General features: G+C 39.3%; 1 protein-coding gene across 2 annotated transcripts in view; it reads right to left on the bottom strand.

Moving 5' to 3' along the window:
- LOC126336244 (acetyl-CoA acetyltransferase, mitochondrial) overlaps positions 1 to 20,404 on the bottom strand; it is a 103,686-nt gene that overhangs the window by 25,184 nt on the left and 58,098 nt on the right. For both annotated transcript variants that reach the window (XM_049999737.1, XM_049999738.1), the window contains exons 5-7: positions 11,136 to 11,340; positions 8,223 to 8,308; positions 5 to 193 (exon numbers count right to left, since the gene is read on the bottom strand). In XM_049999737.1, the coding sequence (XP_049855694.1) occupies positions 5 to 193; positions 8,223 to 8,308; positions 11,136 to 11,340 (480 nt within the window). The remainder of the gene's footprint in view (positions 1 to 4; positions 194 to 8,222; positions 8,309 to 11,135; positions 11,341 to 20,404) is intronic.

The following is a 20,404-nucleotide window of genomic DNA, read 5'->3' as shown; positions in this document are numbered from 1 at the left end:
GTACCTTTGGGATAGCAAAAGCAGGTGCAATTGGAAAATCTATAGGTTCTGTTGCTGCATCCTTAAAAGCAACCACTCTTGCTAGTGGTTTACAGCCAAATTTTTTCAGAGCAGATTCTGTCATGAGGACACATGCTGCTGCTCCGTCATTTAGTGTAGATGCATTTCCAGCAGTTACTGTGCCATTCTCTTTCTGAAAAGTAAAAAATAATAAAATAAATACCAAAATATTTATACCTCCCATACACAGCTATTATTCATATCACAAGTGAAATATGTCTTTTACATTCCATCCACCCTGATACTGAAATATTACTGTGGTAACCATCATCATCATCATCATCATCATCATCATCATCATCATTTAAGACTGATTATGCCTTTCAGCATTCAGTCTGGAGCATAGCCCCCTTATAAAATTCCTCCGTGACCCCCTATTCAGTGCTAACATTGGTGCCTCTTCTGATGTTAAACCTATTACTTCAAAACCATTCTTAACCGAATCCAGGTACCTTCTCCTTGGTCTGCCCCGACTCCTCCTACCCTCTACTGCTGAACCCATTAGTCTCTTGGGTAACCTTGCTTCTCCCATGCGTGTAACATGACCCCACCATCTAAGCCTGTTCATCCTGACTGCTACATCTATACAGTTCATTCCTAGTTTTTCTTTGATTTCCTGATTGTTCCCATCTACTAGTGCCTGCAATCATCCTAGCTACTTTCATATCCATAACCTCAACCTTGTTGATAAGGTAACCTGAATCCACCCACCTTTCGCTCCCATACAACAAAGTTGGCCGAAAGATTGAACGGTGCACAGATAACTTAGTCTTGGTACTGACTTCCTTCCTGCAGAAGAGAGTAGATCGTAGCTGAGCGCTCACTGCATTAGCTTTGCTACATCTCGCTTCCAGTTCTTTCACTATGTTGCCATCCTGTGAGAATATGCATCCTAAGTACTTGAAACTGTCCACCTGTTCTAACTTTGTTCCTCCTATTAGGCACTCAATCCATTTAATTTCTTTCCCACTGACATTACTTTCGTTTTGGAGATGCTAATCTTCATACCATAGTCCTTACATTTCTGATCTAGCTCTGAAATATTACTTTGCAAACTTTCAATCGAATCTGCCATCATAACTAAGTCATCCGCATATGCAAGACTGCTTATTTTGTGTTCACATATCTTGATCTCACCCAGCCAGTCTATTGTTTTCAACATATGATCCATAAATAATATGAACAACAGTGGAGACAGGTTGCAGCCTTGTATTACCCCTGAAACTACTCTGAACCATGAACCCAATTTACCATCAACTCTACCTGCTGCCTGACTATCCATGTAAAGACCTTTAATTGCTTGCAAAAGTTTGCCTCCTATTCCATAATCTCGTAGAACAGACAATAACTTTCTCCTAGGAACCAGGTCATATGCCTTTTCTAGATCTATAAAGCATAGATACAGTTCCCTGTTCCACTCATAACACTTCTCCATTATTTGCCGTAAGCTAAAGATCTGGTCCTGACAACCTCTAAGAGGCCTAAACCCACACTGATTTTCATCCAATTGGTCCTCAACTAATACTCGCACTTTCCTTTCAACAATTCCTGAGAAGATTTTACCCACAACGTTGATTAAAGAGATACCTCTGTAGTTGTTACAATCTTTTCTGTTTCCACGTTTAAAGATTGGTGTGATTGCTGCTTTTGTCCAGTCTGATGGAACCTGTCCCGACTCCCAGGCCATTTCAATTATCCTGTGTAGCCATTTAAGACCCAACGTTCCACTGTACTTGATGAGTTCCGACTTAATTTCATCCACTCCAGCTGCTTTATTGCACTGCAATCTATTGATCATTTTCTTCACTTCCTCAAATGTGATTTTATTTCCATCCTCATTCCTATCCCATTCTACCTCGAAATCTGAAACATTGCTGATCGTATTTTCACCTACATTGAGCAACTCTTCAAAATATTCCCTCCATCTGCCCAAGGCATCCACAGGATTCAACAGCAGTTTTCCTGACCTGTCCAAAATACTTGTCATTTCCTTCTTACCTCCCTTTCGAAGACTGCTAATTACACTCCAGAATGGTTTTCCAGCAGCTTGACCCATAGTCTCCAACCTGTTTCCAAAGTCTTCCCAAGATTTCTTCTTGGATGCTGCAATTATCTGTTTGGCTTTGTTTCTTTCTTCAACATAACTTTCTCTGTCAACCTGAGTTCTAGTATGTAGCCATTTTTGATACGCCTTCTTTTTCCTTTTACAGGCTGCCTTGACTGTGTCATTCCACCAAGCTGTTTGCTTCATCCTACTTTTACACACTACTGTTCCAAGACATTCTTTAGCCACTTCTAGTACTGTGTCCCTGTACCTTGTCCATTCCTTTTCCAATGACTCTAATTGACTACATTCAACTAACTGGTACCTTTCTGAGATCACTTATGTACTTGAGCCTGATTTCCTTATCCTGAAGTTTCTCCACTCTTATCCTCCTACATATGGACCTGACCACCTGCACTTTTGGCCTCACAATCCCAATTTCACTGCAGATTAAATAATGACCAGTGTCATCAAAGAATCCCCTGAATACACGTGTGTCCCTCACAGCCTTCCTGAATTCCTGATCTGTTATTATATAGTCAATGACAGATCTGGTTCCCCTGCCTTCCCAAGTATACTGGTGAATGTTCTTATGTTTAAAAAAGGAATTTGTGATTACTAAGCCCATACTGGCACAGAAATCCAAGAGTTGTTTCCCGTTCCTGTTGGCCTCCATATCCTCTCCAAATTTACCCATAACCTTTTCATACCCTTCTGTTCAATTTCCAATCCTGGAGTTAAAATCACCCATGAGCAGAACACTGTCCTTGTCCTTTACTCTAACAACTACATCACTGAGTACCTCATAAAAACTATCCATCTTATCTTGATCTGTCCCTTCACAATGCGAATATACTGACACAATCCTAATTTTCTTGCTAGACACTGTCAAATCTATCCACATCAATTGTTCGTTTACATACCTTACTGCAACTACGCTGGGTTCCATTTCTTTCCTGATGTAAATCCCTACTCCCCATTGTCTATTCCTGCTTTGACTCCTGACAGGTAGACCTTGTATTCTCCCACTTCCTCTTCTTTCTCACCCCTTACCCGAATGTCACTAACAGCTAAAACGTCCAGCCCCACCTTACTTGCAGCCTCTGCCAGCTCTACCTTCTTCCCAGGGTAGCCTCCATTGATATTAATAGCTCCCCATCTCATTACCATTTGTTTGCCAAGTCGTATCTTAGGAGTTCCTGGATTGTCAGTTAGAGGTAGGACTCCGTCACCTCCAAAGGTCCAAGGCATTTTGCTCTGATTGTTGCCAGCATCATATTTAAAGTATCAGGGAAGCAGGTTCTAGCCTTACTTGCCCCGAGTCCCATTGAGTTTTACCCCTAACGGTTGACGGACTAACCGGTGGATTTAGTAGTCTTTGCCGTATGACCACAAAGGTGACCACGACTCAGAATATGTACGAGATGCCCAGCCTTATTCCAAAGTAACTGGTATCCCGACTGTCGGGACCACTTACTTGGCCACTCATACGTTGCCCGTGGTTCATGAACTAGGACATGACTACAGGAACCCACACCATGAACCACACTGTGGTAACCAGTTAAAGTCAAATCTGAATCAAGACATGTCAAAATCATCCAATTTAGCTTTTGTCACAATGTATATTCCCCACATATAATATAATGGATACAACCACATACTTTTCTTGAATATAATCAGAAAACACACCAGCATAAAAAAGACTTTTAAAAAATATTCAGCATATTCCAGCTCACACAAACTAGACCTTAACTCAACTGATAATATCCACTACATTAATTAATAGTTGTAATAATTCAAACGCTCACAAGCTTTCACAATAAAGAAGAAAAACAAAATAATTAATGTCCACAAACAGGGTGCCGCCTTGTCCGATTGTAATGCCATCTGACATATTTATACAAAGCAGTTACAAACCACTACATTTAAATTAGTATGATGCACAAGGACATTTTAATAAGGAGAAGAGTCCATGATGTCAGTCAGCCATCCAGAGGTCCTTATAAAAGACATATTGAAATCAGAAGGTCAACAATATGAATTTATGTTGGATATCTTTAGCAGAGTTAACTGACATGCATATGTGGTGGTTTATGACCATGAAGCAGTCATTTTTAGTGCTGATGGTAGAAGAAATTTTAACCACAATTGTTTGGATGGCAAGGGGAGGAGAGGTGATGGTGTGAAATTCAAGACTACCAGATTTGGTACCAGTGTCATGGATTCAGTTTCAAACATAGCTGCATTGTCTTAGAAATCATGAAGTGAGAGCACCTGACACTTTAAATAGTGATTCACCTGTTGGATAACGACATTACACCTGACAGTCCCCTTCATGCTATTCAAGAGGAGCTGTTATATGCTAGCATTGGGACTCAACCTTTTCCTGCTATCATAAAAAATAGAAAGAAACTTCCACACGGTCAAAAATATATTAAAAACAATGAATTCAAGACTTACCAAGCTGGAAAGCGCCGGTAGACAGGCACAATGAAATACACACAAACACACACACAAAATTACTATCTTTCGCAACCGGCGGTTGCTTCGTCAGGAAAGAGGGAAGGAAAAGGAAAGATGAAAGGATGTGGGTTTTAAGGGAGAGGGTAAGGAGTCATACCAATCCCGGGAGCGGAAAGACTTAACTTAAGGGGAAAAAAGGATAGGTACATACTCGCACAGGCACGCACGCACGCACACACACACACACACACACACATCCATCCATACATATATGTATGCTTCTGTCTGTATATGTATGGATGGATATGTGTGTGTGTGCGCGAGTATATACCTATCCTTTTTTCCCCGTAAGGTAAGTCTTTCCGCTCCCAGGATTGGAATGACTCCTTACCCTCTCCCTTAAAACCCACATCCTTTCATCTGTCCTTTTCCTTCCCTCTTTCCTGACGAAGCAACCGCCAGTTGCGAAAGCTCGAAATTTTGTGTGGTTGTGTGTGTGTGTTATTTTCTTGTGCCTGTCTACCGACGCTTTACCGCTTGGTAAGTCTTGGAATCTTTGTTTTTAATATATTTTTCCCATGTGGATGTTTTTTTCTATTTTATATATACATAATAGAGGGAAACATTCCATGTGGGAAAAATATATCTAAAAACAAAGATGATGTGACTTACCAAACAAAAGCACTGGCAGGTCTATAGACACACAAACATACACACAAAATTCTAGCTTTCTCAACTAACGGTTGCTTCTTCAGGAAAGAGGGAAGGAGAGGGAAAGACGAAAGGATGTGGGTTTTAAGGGAGAGGGTAAGGAGTCATTCCTGTCCCGGGAGCGCAAAGACTTACCTTAGGGGGGAAAAAGGACACACACACACACACACACACACACACACACACACACACACACACACACACACACACAGACAGACACAAGCAGACATTTGTAAGTTCGGGCAGAGATGTCAGTCGAGGCGGAAGTACAGAGGCAAAGGAGTTGTTGAAAGACAGGTGAGATATGAGCGGCGGAAACTTGAAATTAGCGGAGGTTGAGGCCTGGCGGATATCGACAAGAGAGGATATACTGAAGGTCAAGTTCCCATCTCCGGAGTTCTGACAGGTTGGTGTTAGTGGGAAGTATCCAGATAACTCTGACGGTGTAACACTGTGCCAAGATGTGCTGGCCGTGCACCAAAGCATGTTTAGCCACAGGGTGATCCTCATTACCAACAAACACTGTCTGCCTGTGTCCATTCATGCGAATGGACAGTTTGTTGCTGGTCATTCCCACATAGAAAGCTTCACAGTGTAGGCAGGTCAGTTGGTAAATCACGTGGGTGCTTTCACACATGGCTCTGCCTTTGATCGTGTACACCTTCCGGGTTACAGGACTGGAGTAGGTGGTGGTGGGAGGGTGCATGGGACAAGTTTTACACTGGGGGCGGTTACAAGGGTAGGAGCCAGAGGGTAGGGAAGGTGGTTTGGGGATTTCATAGGAATGAACTAAGAGGTTACGAAGGTTAGGTGGATGGCAGAAAGACACTTTTGGTGGAGTGGGGAGGATTTCCTGAAGGATGGATCTCATTCCAGGGCAGGATTTGAGGAAGTTGTATCCCTGCTGGAGAGCCACATTCAGAGCCTGATCCAGTCCCGGAAAGTATCCTGTCACAAGTGGGGCACTTTTGTGGTTCTTCTGTGGGAGGTTCTGGGTTTGAGGTGATAAGGAAGTGGCTCCGGCTATTTGCTTCTGTACCAGGTCGAGAGGGTAGTTGCGGGACGCGAAAGCTGTTTTCAGGTTGTTGGTGTAATGGTTCAAGGATTCCGGACCGGAGCAGATTCGTTTGCCATGAATACCTAAGCTGTAGGGAAGGGACCGTTTGATGTGGAATGGGTGGCAGCTGTCGTAATGGAGGTACTGTTGCTTGTTGGTGGGTTTGATGTGGACGGACGTGTGAAGCTGGCCGTTGGATAGATGGAGGTCAACATCAAGGAAAGTGGCATGGGTTTTGGAGTAGGACCAGATGAATCTGATGCAACCAAAGGAGTTGAGGTTGGAGAGGAAATTCTGGAGTAGTTCTTCACTGAGAGTCCAGATCATGAAGATGTCGTCAATAAAACTGTACCAAACTTTGGGTTGGCAGGCTTGGTTAACCAAGAAGGTTTCTTCTAAGCGACCCATGAATAGGTTGGCGTACGAGGGGGCCATCCTGTTACCCATGGCTGTTCCCTTTAATTGTTGGTATGTCTGGCCTTCAAAAGTGAAGAAGTTGTGGGTCAGGATGAAGCTGGCTAAGGTAATGAGGAAAGAGGTTTTAGGTAGGGTGGCAGGTGATCGGCATGAAAGGAAGTGCTCCATCGTAGCCAGGCCCTGGACGTGCGGAATATTTGTGTATAAGGAAGTAGCATCAATGGTAACAAGGATGGTTTCCGGGGGTAACAGAATGGGGAAGGATTCCAGGCATTCGAGAAAGTGGTTGGTGTCCATGTGTGCAAGCACCCATGTGATTTACCAACTGACCTGCCTACACTGTGAAGCTTTCTATGTGGGAATGACCAGCAACAAACTGTCCATTCGCATGAATGGACACAGGCAGACAGTGTTTGCTGGTAATGAGGATCACCCTGTGGCTAAACATGTCTTGGTGCACGGCCAGCACATATTGACACAGTGTTACACCGTCAGAGTTATCTGGATACTTCCCCTTCAGTATATCCTCTCTTGTCGATATCTGCCAGGCCTCAACCTCCACTAATTTCAGTTTCCGCCGCTCATACCTCACCTGTCTTTCAACAACTTCTTTGCCTCTGTACTTCCGCCTCGACTGACATCTCTACCCGAAGTCTTTGCCTTTACAAATGTCTCTGTATGTGCGGATGGATATGTGTGTGTGTGTGTGTGTGTGTGTGTGTGTGTGTGTGTGTGTGTGTGTGTGTGGTGTGCGCGAGTGTACACCTGTCCTTTTTTCCCCCTAAGGTAAGTCTTTCCGCTCCCAGGAATAGAATAACTCCTTTCCCTCTCCCTTAAAACCCACATCCTTTCGTCTTTCCCTCCCCTTCCCTCTTTCCTGAAGAAGCAACCGTTGGTTGTAAAAGCTTGAATTTTGTGTGTATGTTTGTGTGTCTATCGACCTGCCAGCGCTTTTGTTTGGTAAGTCACATCATCTTTGTTTTTAGGTATATTTTTCCCATGTGGAATGTTTCCCTATACATGCCGTTGGAATAATAGCCAGGCATGTAGCCCAGTGAGCAACACAAACCACAAACATGTTTCTAGAGCTGGCACTTCCAACAACATAAGAGGGGAAAACCACTTCAGTGGGCAGTTTTAAATTAATAATAGAATGACAACGTTCAATTCCACATGAAGAGGAAATAAGCTATGATTAATAATGCTGAATGGTCCACACTAAAGCAGATGAAGGATTCTCTAATATCATAACACAGCTGAGGGACAGCCCCGAGGAACATAAATTCTTTTTGCTCCTAATCTGATTTTCTTCTAGAAACAAACATGGTTAAATGACAAAAGTGTAAGGAGTAAAGAACTGAAAGTAACCTGGGACTGTTAGGTAACAGAATACCAGCATGTAAGCAACACTTTTTATATATCAAGTGACATTACTACAGGGAGGAAGAAAAAATTTAATGAGTGCCTTACCTGAAATGCTGGTTTAAGTTTTGTAAACTTATCAAAGTCGACCCTTCTGAATTCTTCATCTTCAGAAACAATTAGGTCTGGCTTCCCTGCAAGAGTACAAAAAAACAAAAAACAGTAAAATACAAATGCAATGTCAATACTATACAGGGTGTATGTTTTAACTTGAGACAAGTAAATATCTTTAAATTGACACGACACACAAAAAGAATGTTTAAGGTGGAAAGTTAATATTAGTAACTGGAACATCAGTCAGTGCTACAATTGGCCACCTCCTAACCACCCTTTCTATATGGGGTGCGGTCAACTCTGTATTTTCAAATGGGAAGCCCCCCCCCCCCTCCCCCTTTTTCCCTTTTATTGTATATTTGGTTTCTATGCCAAAAACTATGTATGGTTTATTCAGACCATTGCTTCCGATTCATGCTAGCTGGTGCTGTAATCGACAAATATCAAGTGTGCCTGTTTTTGCAATAAACACATTTGATTCCACATTTCATACAATGTAAATGTCAGCCTTGATGTTCTAATGGTTGATATTTATGTTTGAAATTTACTTTAATGTTGCAAATTTGAGTGTACAGAACAATACAGTTAGCCGTTTCAATGTCTGGTTAGAAACTACATTTAGTGTGGTGCAGGAACAACCTGGATATAATATTTTTCTTTTCCCACTGAGATGCTTGATATCTCTGAGTCCCCTTGCCTCTCGCCACTGAGGTGGTTGATTTCAGTGAGTATCCATGGCAGATGTGCCTGTTACTATAATGTCATGAACACTTTATTCTATTACAATGGTTGTGGTTTGTATTCCACCAATAGCCAAAACAGCCAAGAGTGTTAGGCAATTGGATGGAAAAACACACACACAGGAATTAGTCATCCTGATGGCAGGTTTTGAGGGTAGCCATAAAAATCATGCATTCTGATGGTTTCGGGACTTGCCATAATCAACCTCATAGGGAACAAATAACTATGTTACCATGCAAGTAGCTCATCTGCCAGACGTGTAAATGACTTGCCATATTATTTGTACTGTACAATCATATCTACAACACTTGAAAACCAGTATCAACTATTAGAACACAAAAGATCACATTTACATCATAATGCAAATGAAAGCTCCAAAACTAGCTGCAATGAAGAAGCCTAACATATTTTTAATATTTCACACGACAGGTGTGTTTTGGCTTATTGCCATTATCAATGGATGTCTAGTTGGAATTGACAACCATATTGCACTTATAGTAATTTTTTGTCAAGTAGTGGTAAGTATAATATTTTTTGTAATTACAGAACATAAAAAAAATATGTTTTTGACATACATTCTGACATTCCACATGTGCTACATGTCATACATGTATATAGTATTATGCTAAAGAACTGTCAAAATACTGAAACGCCAAAATATCTGCCAAAAACTTAATTTTTACATTTCATAACTACAAAAAATTTTATGCTTAACAGAGAAAAAAATTACTATAGATGCCATATGGCTGTCACTTCCAACTAGAAGTCTAAATAGGCCTATCCTGCAAAATATTAAAAATATATTACCTTATTGCAGCCAGTTTTGAAGCTTTCGTTTTCATTGTGTCTTATAATGACATGCTATGCTGCAGGCCCTACATAATGTAAAATTTACACTGTAAATGAAATGTTGAACCACATGTGTTGGTTCTTAATTGCAAAAACAGGCACATCTATCAAGAATGGGAAACAATGGTTTGAGTGAACCATACATATTTTTTGGTGTAGAATCCAAATATGCAATAAAAGTGGGGAATTCCAATATGAAAATACAAAGTTAACCTCACCCATGCAGGAGAAGTGGTCAGGAGGATGCCAGTTTTAGCACAGGAAGATAGCCCCTTTACTAATATCAACTTTGACCACAAAACTTTTTTTGTGAGATGTGTCATTTTTGAGATATTGAGTTGTCTCAGGTTCTATTTTCTTCTTTATTCCCTTATTTCACAATTAATATTTAGCTATCATATATTTACAATTCTGTGATAACCTAAAATCTAAAATTTAGAGCAAAAAATAAAACTTTAAATATAACGCAGTCAGGTCTACCAGGACATGCGAGTGAGACAAAAAATGTGTGCATACACATAGGGAGGGGAGGAAGGAGGCAGTACGGAATCTTAAGAAAAACAATGAAAAACTGAAGAGGAATTACTATTTCTGAAAGCCACAAGCTGTAGTAAAATTAGTACTCATCACAGCACACTCAAAAGGCAATGGAGGCAACATGGGACAATGCCAATCAGTCCCTCCAGTCAGAGACTACAGTTGCTTAAAATCAGTGACTGGAAGTTCTTAATAGTTTATATGTTGAATGACTTTACCTTATCTAGTAACAACAAACTTTTACATAGCAGGCCAACATCCAGTGTTTCTTCGGGAATAGCTGACTAAAGAATCACTTGCTCTCGTCATTAGCTCCTTCACAGAAAACTTCAGGCAGTTATATAGAAACTACTTTTTGGTTACAAAATTAAGATTTCACTAATATGATACAGCACAGTTTCTTTAATCTGTGAAATTGCAAGTGATAGGTCTAAGCCTGGCTAATTACTAATGGTAGGTCACATCCTGGCTGAAAACATACAAGAGTAGAACTTGTCTATCTTTCCATGGAACCTAAAACAGAAGAAAAATGACATCCACTGCTTTCCTCTACTCATTTCTTAACCAGCTATTATCAATATCGGTTCTAAATATCCAGCTTAGAACTCCCCCTTATGATTTCTATGGACAGAGCAGTCTGTGAGGTGTACTTTTCCAAATACTATACATTCACAGCCGTCAGTCGCACCTTCACATATTTCCTGTCTATGCTCTTTTAATACCTAAATAATTGGACCATTGTGTCAACTAATTGCAGACATGTGGAAGTTAAATACTCACCTTTCTTCTGTGGTACACTAACAGGTACCAATTCATCTTTGTACGCCCCTATTTTGTATGCCTCTGCACTTTTCTTGTAGCTGTTTAATGCATATTGGTCTTGATCTTCACGAGAAAACCCATAATTCTTAGCTGTATTTTCAGCACAGTTTCCCATGTGGATGTGATGGTAAACATCAAGCAGTCCATCAAAAACAACACCGTCCTGCAAGAGGAGAAAAATGTAACTTTTGAAACAGACTGAAGTATTGACAAAATACAATAGGAATAAACAGATACCACTTAATGCAGTATGATATACTTACAAGAATGATAACATTTGTACCTTACTCCTAATTATTGTTTAGTAAAAGCCTTCAACAAAACAGTCACAATTCCATTAGTTCTACATTTAATTCTTGAATGTTGCACAACTAGGTATACAAAAATAAATATTGCAGTCTTTTTTAAATTACACAGAATACTAGTTGTTGTGGTTGGCACGAGAGCCAACTGTATTGCTAAAGGAGGCCGAAATGTACGCGTTTTAGCTCACGCAGGCTGGCGTGAGGTCTGGAACATGAACAAGGGAATTAGAATTGAGTAAAACGGACATAGCTGGTGGAATACTTAACTTTAATCCATTAATGGAGAACGTCGCTCTTTGTGGTACATGATTCACAATATCAATAGTACGGATACTGGCACCTTGTTAGGTCGTAGCAAATAACGTTGCTGAAGGCTATGCTAACTATTGTCTCGGCAAATGAGAGCGTAGAAGTCAGTGAACCATTGCTAGCAAAGTCGGCTGTACAACTGGAGCGAGTGCTACGAAGTCTATCTAGACCTGACGTGTGGCGGCGCTCGGTCTGCAATCACTGATAGTGGCGACACGCGGGTCCGACGTATACTACCGGACCGCGGCCAATTTAAAGGCTACCACCTAGCAAGTGTGGTGTCTGGCGGTGACACCACACTAGTAATGATCACTTTCAATATTTCTTAAGATCCAGATTGGAACTCTTTCATATATTTTACTTTTTGAAGAATGTGGCATATCCTTATACCTTAAACTCACTAATTCACTATGTTAGAAAACACGAATTTCCCAATCATCTATATCATTTTGATGGTAGTATATTGCTGATTTCTAGTTGACCTCCTGCTAGCTTGAGTATTACGCAATTTTCATCATGAATTTATATTATTTCTTCAAAATATACCAATTATAATAATTGCTAATTGCCAAAATCACCAGCCTATTACTGGCTGAGCCTCCAAAAAGGGGGGAAGGACGGATTAGGTAGCCTGGAACAGGTAGATTTTCCTGACTGATGATTGGCCCTTAACTCTGAAATGGAAGGAAATTTAAATGAATCACAAAGTCCACTTGTTTAAAATGTTTCAAACACACCTGCAGTCAGACCTTTCAGTGATGAATCCTTTGCCGATATGCTTTGAAAATGATGGAAAATGATATATATGATGGTCACGAAAAGCTGAATAATTTGTACCTAATTACAGTACCTCATAAAAGAAATTTTGTTTTGTGGCTACACTACAGGATATAGGACACAGAAGAAAGAAAGATGGAATGAGTGAAAGAACACTGTACTTACAGTGTATGATTAATCAATTGTAGAGGTCACACAGTAATGTTTAAGCACAAACAAGAGATTCTATGCATTTTTGATAAGAAATTCATCAATACTGTAACAAGATTCATCTAAAAGGAACTGCTTCAGATTTTCTTTAAACTTGGGCATGTTTCCAACCAGTTGTTTAATGTGCAGTGGGAGGGCATTAAAAATCTTAGTGCCACTGTATAATACCCCCTTCTGGACCATGGTTTTCGTTTTTAGCTCATAATGGATATCCAGTTTCCTTCGGGTGTTATAACTGTGGTTTGAGCTATTGATTTTGAATAAGTTGATATTTTTGGAAACAAAGCACATCAGGGAATAATATATTGGGCAGGTGTTGTAAGGATTTGTAGAGCTCTAAACAGATCCCTGCACGAGTGCCTAGTATGTACTCCACACATAATTCTTATTGTTCGCTTCTGTGCATGGATCACTTTTTTTGCTATTGGTCGATTTCCCCAAAATAATATACCATAGGCCATAAGTTGGTGAAAATAGCCAAAATATGCAGTTTTTATTGTGCTCGTTTCCCTAGTGTCTGAAATTATTCTTAAGGCAAACGTTGCTGAGCTTAGCCTTTTGCACAGATCTTGAATATGGTGGTGCCACTTCATTTTGCTATCTATATGCAGGCCCAAGAATTTGGAGGACTCAACCTTCAAAATCTCTTGCTCACCCGGTTTTAGGTTCATTTCATTAGCAACATTTGTGTTAGAAGAGAAATGATAGTAATTTGCCTTTTTTAGGTTGACTGTAAGGCCATTGGTTTCAAACAAGTTTGTCAAATCTGCAAAAGCTTTATTTGCAGCCTCATTTGACACATTCCATAAGAGATTATTAACTGATAAAGTGGTGTTGTCAGCAAACATGAGTATTTTCCCATATTCTGTACATAGTGCTAAGTAATTTATAAATATTAGAAAGAGCAGTGGGCCCAATACTGACCCTTGAGGTACTCCTGCAGTAATGGAGCCCCATTCTGAAGATACCTGGCCACCATGCAGTCCTTCCACGATTACTTCTGCTTTCTACTACACTGATAGGATTCAGGCCACGTGCCTACGGTTCCACCCATTCCTAGGGTCTTGGCTTTACTCAAGAGAATATGGTGACTTACACTGTCAAAAGCTTTTGACAGGTCACAAAATATTCCAACCGCCAACACATTATTATTTATGGCTTCCATAACATTGTCAACAAAGGTATGTATTGCATTCACAGTTGATACCCATTTCCAAAAGCCAAACTGGCTACTGCTGAGGATGTAACATTTACTAAGATGCTCAACCATTTTGCTACGCATCAATTTCTCTAGTACCTTGGAGAAAACTGAGAGTAATGAAATTGGTCGATAGTTTGCAGCCTCAGTCTTTTCTCCCTTTTCATAAATTGGTCGTATAAACCCATATTTTAGCCTGTCGGGAAAAACACCTTCTTTCAATGACATATTACTAATATGGCACTTATTTCTTTACAACAGTATTTCAGTAACTTGTTGGAAATGTTGTCAACTCCAGCCGAATTTTTACATTTTAAAGACATAATTATTTTTTACAATCCTATCATCTGTGAGAAGATGGAAGACCCTTTATTGCAATGATTTGTGCAGTTTATTATTAGCAACAAATTTCAAAATTTTTCTAGAAGGTCCTTAACTACAACCTGAATGGGACAGACAGATACTGGAAGATGTTGGAAAAGATGGGACTTTTGTTTGAGAGTTTAGAACATTAATAGCCTAATCCTTGAAAGAAAGAAACAAAAAAGTAGTATCCAACTTGAAAATGGAAAATAGTTTTCATTTGTTGATGGAAATAATTTCTGAAAATAGAATGGAGAAGGGAATTTAGCTTTTTATCATAACACATTAAACAAATTAATTAAACCAAAGACGAAATTACTCTTAATCCAGATTATGAAAGTACCTTTCCCTTAATCGTGGAAAATACATATGCTGAGCATCATCCCTGATATCCAGTCCATCGCATGCATAGTAAGTTTCGAATTAATATAGATCTATCCAACTGAGAAACTATATTTTTTAGATACGGACAAAATTTTAATTTCATATAAAATATAATACGCAAAGAATAATTATGTTGCAGTTATAAACAATAAAAGTATTATCAGTCTGTTATTAAATTACATAAAAATCCATTGAACTTTAGAACCATGATTTACCTGAGTATTATACGATAACCTTTTTCTTTTTTTCTTCAGAAGCTTTTACAAAAATTTTATCTTTCACGTATTCTGAATAATCAAAACTACAAACTATTTACTGACAGAAAGAACCTGCCTACAAAAGTTAATCATCGTCACTGGTTTCAGTATCTCCATTTGTAAGCCCACTGGCATTTCTTTCTTTCCATCACTACTCCCATAGTATATTGTCATCTGAGCCATCCATAGCATTGGATTATACAGCACTCTTTGACTACTTTTCTAACAGATTCACTTGAGATTCTGACTCAGGCAGTAAGGGCCCACTGGCTCAGCATGGATGTTGAGTATTTCTTTAACTTCCCCCTGCAGCATGGGCACTGTCTCCAAGAAGTCACTCAACTGTTACATGTGAGGTTTAAAAGGTCTGTTCACAACAATATCCATTACTTGAAGTTGTAAGGTCATGCTGCACAAAATTATTACCATGAATGTGTGGTACTTTGGTATCAGATCCTTAACTTCCTGGCTGTAGTGTTCCCTGAAAGAAATGAGCACCAATGTTTTCCTTCTGTTTAGGAAAGAGATTGGTATTCTGCTCCAAATAACCTTCAATCAATCTAGCATCAAGTCATTTGTCATCAACCTCTTTGTTGGCTTCTAACTATAAGTCTTGCAGGCAGTTTTTGTTTCAGTATCTTTTTCCTGCAAAGTATGCCATATGGATGGAACCTTCTTCCATCTGCTAGTGCAGCCAGTAATACTGTTATTCTGGACTTTTCACTGCCAGAACTTACAGGAACACTATTAATACCCTTCACATCAACAGTAACATTTGATAACACATATGGCCTAGCAAAGTTCTGTAGATTGATTATACGATACTCAACTTATGGTTCAAATGGCTCTGAGCACTATGGGAGATAACATCCGAGGTCATCAGTCCCCAAGAACTTAGAACTACTTAAACCTAATTAACTTACGGACATCACACACATCCGTGCTCAAGGCAGGATTCGAGCCTGCGACCGTAGCGGTCGCACGGTTCCAGACTGAAGGGCTTAGAACCACTTGGCCACACCAGCTGGCTCTCATGTTATGCCAAGGGAAATTGCTGAGCAAGCATTTTTCTGCATTTTAAAGTAAGATGTAAGCCCAACACTCCTCCTCCTCCTCCTCCTTCTCCTCCTCCTCATTATTATTATTATTCTTCTTCTTATCAAAATTATTCTTCTGTTCCAGTTTGGATCATTGAGTAATTGGGAAGCCTTCACTGCATATCTCTTGCATGTACTGAAAAACATGCAACTCCAATTCATGAAACATTTCCCGTTTTGGTCCCCTCATTATCTACAATTGTTTAATTTGTTCTTCATCCGACACCGCCTACAAAAATTCACTTATGCGGTCTCAGGTTTTCCTTCCTGCTGCAGAGTTGTTTGTAGCCTCTGCCTCATGATTCACCATTAACTTTAAATTAGCATTCTATTTTCTGCATGAACCAGCTGTAAACTCCTAGATCCATGTTTCTCAACAGAGTCACAGCTGTCATCATCAACCATTATCAGTTGCTACAATTTACTATTCTTACTGCATTTACAATATAAGGAAACTGAATGACAACAATACATTGTCCTCTCAGTTCTCTACAGCTGAATCAGCAGAAATCTTACAACCTCTGATTAACACAGCAGCCAGCCTTGAAAAATAACAGTATGGCAGAGCAGTATCAACTTTGGCATCTTCACTGAAGCTCACATTTTATTTCATGTACTGCATTTCAAGTATTCTGTGTGAACATTTTTCCATTAGCATTAATTTGTATGCTGTGCTAAATTCTACATTGGGCCACCATCAGTGACGATGATGTCTAACACTCACAGACTGGCAATGTGACAACTGTGTGTTGTCAAGGACATGACAGTTTCATTTAATCAATGAGAGGTGAGAAAAAGAAGCAATGTATTTCGACATATAAGTAGCAATGAAATTTATAATCTCTGTTGTCACAAATATTTTTCTGTTTCTTCTCAATATGTTGTAATTTCTGGTGTTCTGGTTACTGTGGGTCCTGAGGACACAGCTGTTTTTTTTTCCAAATGTATATGAGCAGATTTAGTATCTATACTGATGTGATAATGTAGCAATATTCCTTTGTCTCTTGGTTGTCTGCTCGTTGCTCTTTCATTTGCTGCAAAGAACCAGAGTATGAAACACCCTCTTTTGTTCGTATCATACCTCATGGCAAGCACTGACATCATTGCTGTGCATAACATGTAAGCATGCCACTAGCTTCTAAATAGACTTTCACTGTCTCTTGCAAAGTCTACACATTATCTGTCCAATTTTGAAGTCAAATCAGTTCAGACTACAAATGAATTCAGGCAGTTTAAATGCCAATGTACATGGTGTACGTTCCGAAGGTTGGCAGTATGATGCAAGCAGCTCACCACTCTTTCTCACATTTGTCTTAGTTCTCAACAACCAGTCTAGTGTCACTGTTCTCCCTCTAAGCCATCCAATATATTCCAAATAAATCTGCATGTCACCCCAGTTGCCAAACATTGTATTAATCTATTATACAACACAAAAACGTTAACCTCACAGCAATAATGTAATCAACAAATGTAAGATGATCCTGCATTTTTCTAATGCCAAATTTGGGGAAAAACTTTATCTTAAAACCAGATAAATCTGGGAATTTAAAAAAGGAACTGATATAATGAAACCGCCAACTGGACTGCCCCAAACTTGCAGTATGTCTAACTACACATGCCTTAGACAATATCCATGCAACCTGGTTTCACTGCAAATATATATATTTTTTATTATATTTATAAAAGCAAGTTTTACCCATCCACTAAGGTTCAAATATCAACATGAACAGCTCTTACAAAAATCTACTTGTAAGTATGTGTGAATTACTTCTATGCTAACCAACTGTGACAAACCACCTCAAGAGCATCTACTATGTGGCCCACTACCAATTACAGCAACAATTACCAAATTAAAATCTCTAACAAAATCCCAAATTTCTTCTCATCTGCCCACGAAAAAGTACTTTGCTACTACTACATCTATGATCCTTTCTGCTCTTCCTGCTCTTCAATCACAAATACTAACTTTAATTTCTAACCTGCATTATCCCAAAGTGCGTTCTGATGTTCACTCTGTATTCCCTTAACTCTCCCTAAACAGACAAGAAACAAAACTAAATGAAATGAAGATGACAGAGTAATGGAATTATGAAATGTGCACTGCACCTCTAGGTACAGCTGACATCTTTGAAGCTAATGAGTGTATGTCCTCATTCCAGCAAACATAAATGGAAAGCTCATTACTTGTTTCAGAAGTTGTATGAGAACTCTAGAACGGATATGAACAAACAAAACAAAATGCAAATTGAAGGTTCAGACAGTTGAAAACATTGAACTGAATCTTCCGATCAGCTCATATGATCTCTTTTCCTCAAGATAAAAGCGAATATCTTTTTCCATGGAGGATATTGAATTAACTGACTGTTTAAAAGAGCAAAGCATAAGGAATTTGTTGTGTCTGATTTATAATATTATAAATGAACATTCTAATTTTAAGCAACAATTAACAATGCCAACTATATTTTGATGATGCTACAACATAAATCTATACAAAACTTGCTCCTTACAAGCATTTCATGAGGCAACTAGCAGCCCAGTCCAGCTTGTCATCAGTATCATTAAGTATCTACAGTCAAATGACTTGACTGCTAACAAATAAAATTCAGAGAACAATGTTAAGTAAGTGAATATAGTCACTTTCATGTAACTTGCACAACACAAGCAGTGCACACCAGGAAAGTTGTGTGGTGGGATGAATGTTGTGCGTTCCACACTGAACTGGTATTTGGAATGACATCTCGTGTCAACGATGGGAGCACGTCATGATGTAAGTTAAATGTTTAAAACTAATGTAGATACTGTATGCAAATATGCAAATCGTGTGTGTGTGTGTGTGTGTGTGTGTGTGTGTGTGTGTGTGTGTGTGTGTGTCAATATGAAACAAAGGCTGGCTGATGTGGCAAAAATAAAAGAAAAAACAGGAAAAAAATATTAATGGTCTACATGTTTAACACACACTACAACACTCTTCTTGTTAAGCTTAGTACGCACTGTGATGCATTGTTGAGACTCACTGCCACAGTTCTTTGTTGTGGACTTTTTGTGGCAGACTTCTTCACTTTGCCATGCAAAGACTCATATCACAAGTAGGTTAGATTCAAGGAAAGCAGAAAGCTGAAACCAAGTCACCTGCTGCACTGCTGGCAGAATGTACAGTATGTAAATGAAGCAAAGTTGCTGAAATGGTATTCCTGATAAGCCTGGCGAGTTCTCTCCACATTGGTGGCAACTTCCTGATGAATATTTGGTGCTGCTATGCCTGCGAGCTGGTAGAGTTTTACAAGTGGTTTAGTTTTCAAACATATTGTAATAATCCTACAGGTTTCATTTAGTGCCTTGTCAACTTAGTTTGCATGGGTAGATTTCTAACTGATTGAGCATGCATATGTAGTATCATTCATTTGATTCTGACTGGATTATGGACACAAACTGTACGGATCACAGTGCCCTACAATCAGAGGATCATGCACCATGATCTTCACATGGTTATCTCTAGACAGGGACAGGTCAATGTAGTACGAAACAGCTTCTGCTATGCACTGTACAGTTGCAGATAAAAAATATATATGTAAATATAAACATATATCTAAGATTCTGTAACTTACCAAACGAAAGCTTTCACAACCCACGGTTGCTTCATCAGGAAAGAGGGGATTCCCACGTGGAATGTTTCCCTCTATTATATAAATATAAACATAGATTAAGCTGATCGCAGGGGTTCACAGGACAAGCACCATACCCACAATCTGTACTAACTACAGTTTAAGTAACAAGGGAGGGGCATTCAATAACAGCTCCTCACAGTCTCTCAAGAACACCAGTTCTTGTATTTTCTACAATCATCAGCATTCTATATAGCTTTCATTTGCAAATTCCATCAATTCACTAAATTGCTCAACCTACAATGTAGCAAATTTTATAAATCACTCTTCATGACAGACTCTGCAAGGACCAGCTAACTGCCATCTGGTAATATGACAACCCTCCATCCTTATTATTGGGTTTGATCAAGAGGCCAAAAACTCTTATAAATAAGATTACGAGAAAGCATTTACTCCAGAGTTTGTATTTGGAGTGATACTGAATAAGTATTGCAATAAAGGTCAACATAAATGGACTGAATTAAATGGACTGACATGAAAATGCATTGAGATGAAATTATGCTAGTGATTAGCAGGAAACAATATGTGGAAACATCAATGACAATGAAAGTCTGTGCCAGGCCTGGAGATGTGCTCAGACAGCCTTAATTGTTAACTAACTCTCCATGATAAACAGGAAATCCAGCTAAGTCCCATCTGGTACAAATTTTAAATTTTTTCTACAT

The sequence above is a fragment of the Schistocerca gregaria genome, chromosome 2 (assembly GCF_023897955.1).
Source record: "Schistocerca gregaria isolate iqSchGreg1 chromosome 2, iqSchGreg1.2, whole genome shotgun sequence".
Taxonomy (NCBI): Eukaryota; Metazoa; Arthropoda; class Insecta; order Orthoptera; family Acrididae; genus Schistocerca; species Schistocerca gregaria.
Note: the sequence above shows the minus strand (reverse complement) of the source record. Positions and strands in the feature narration are given on the sequence as shown.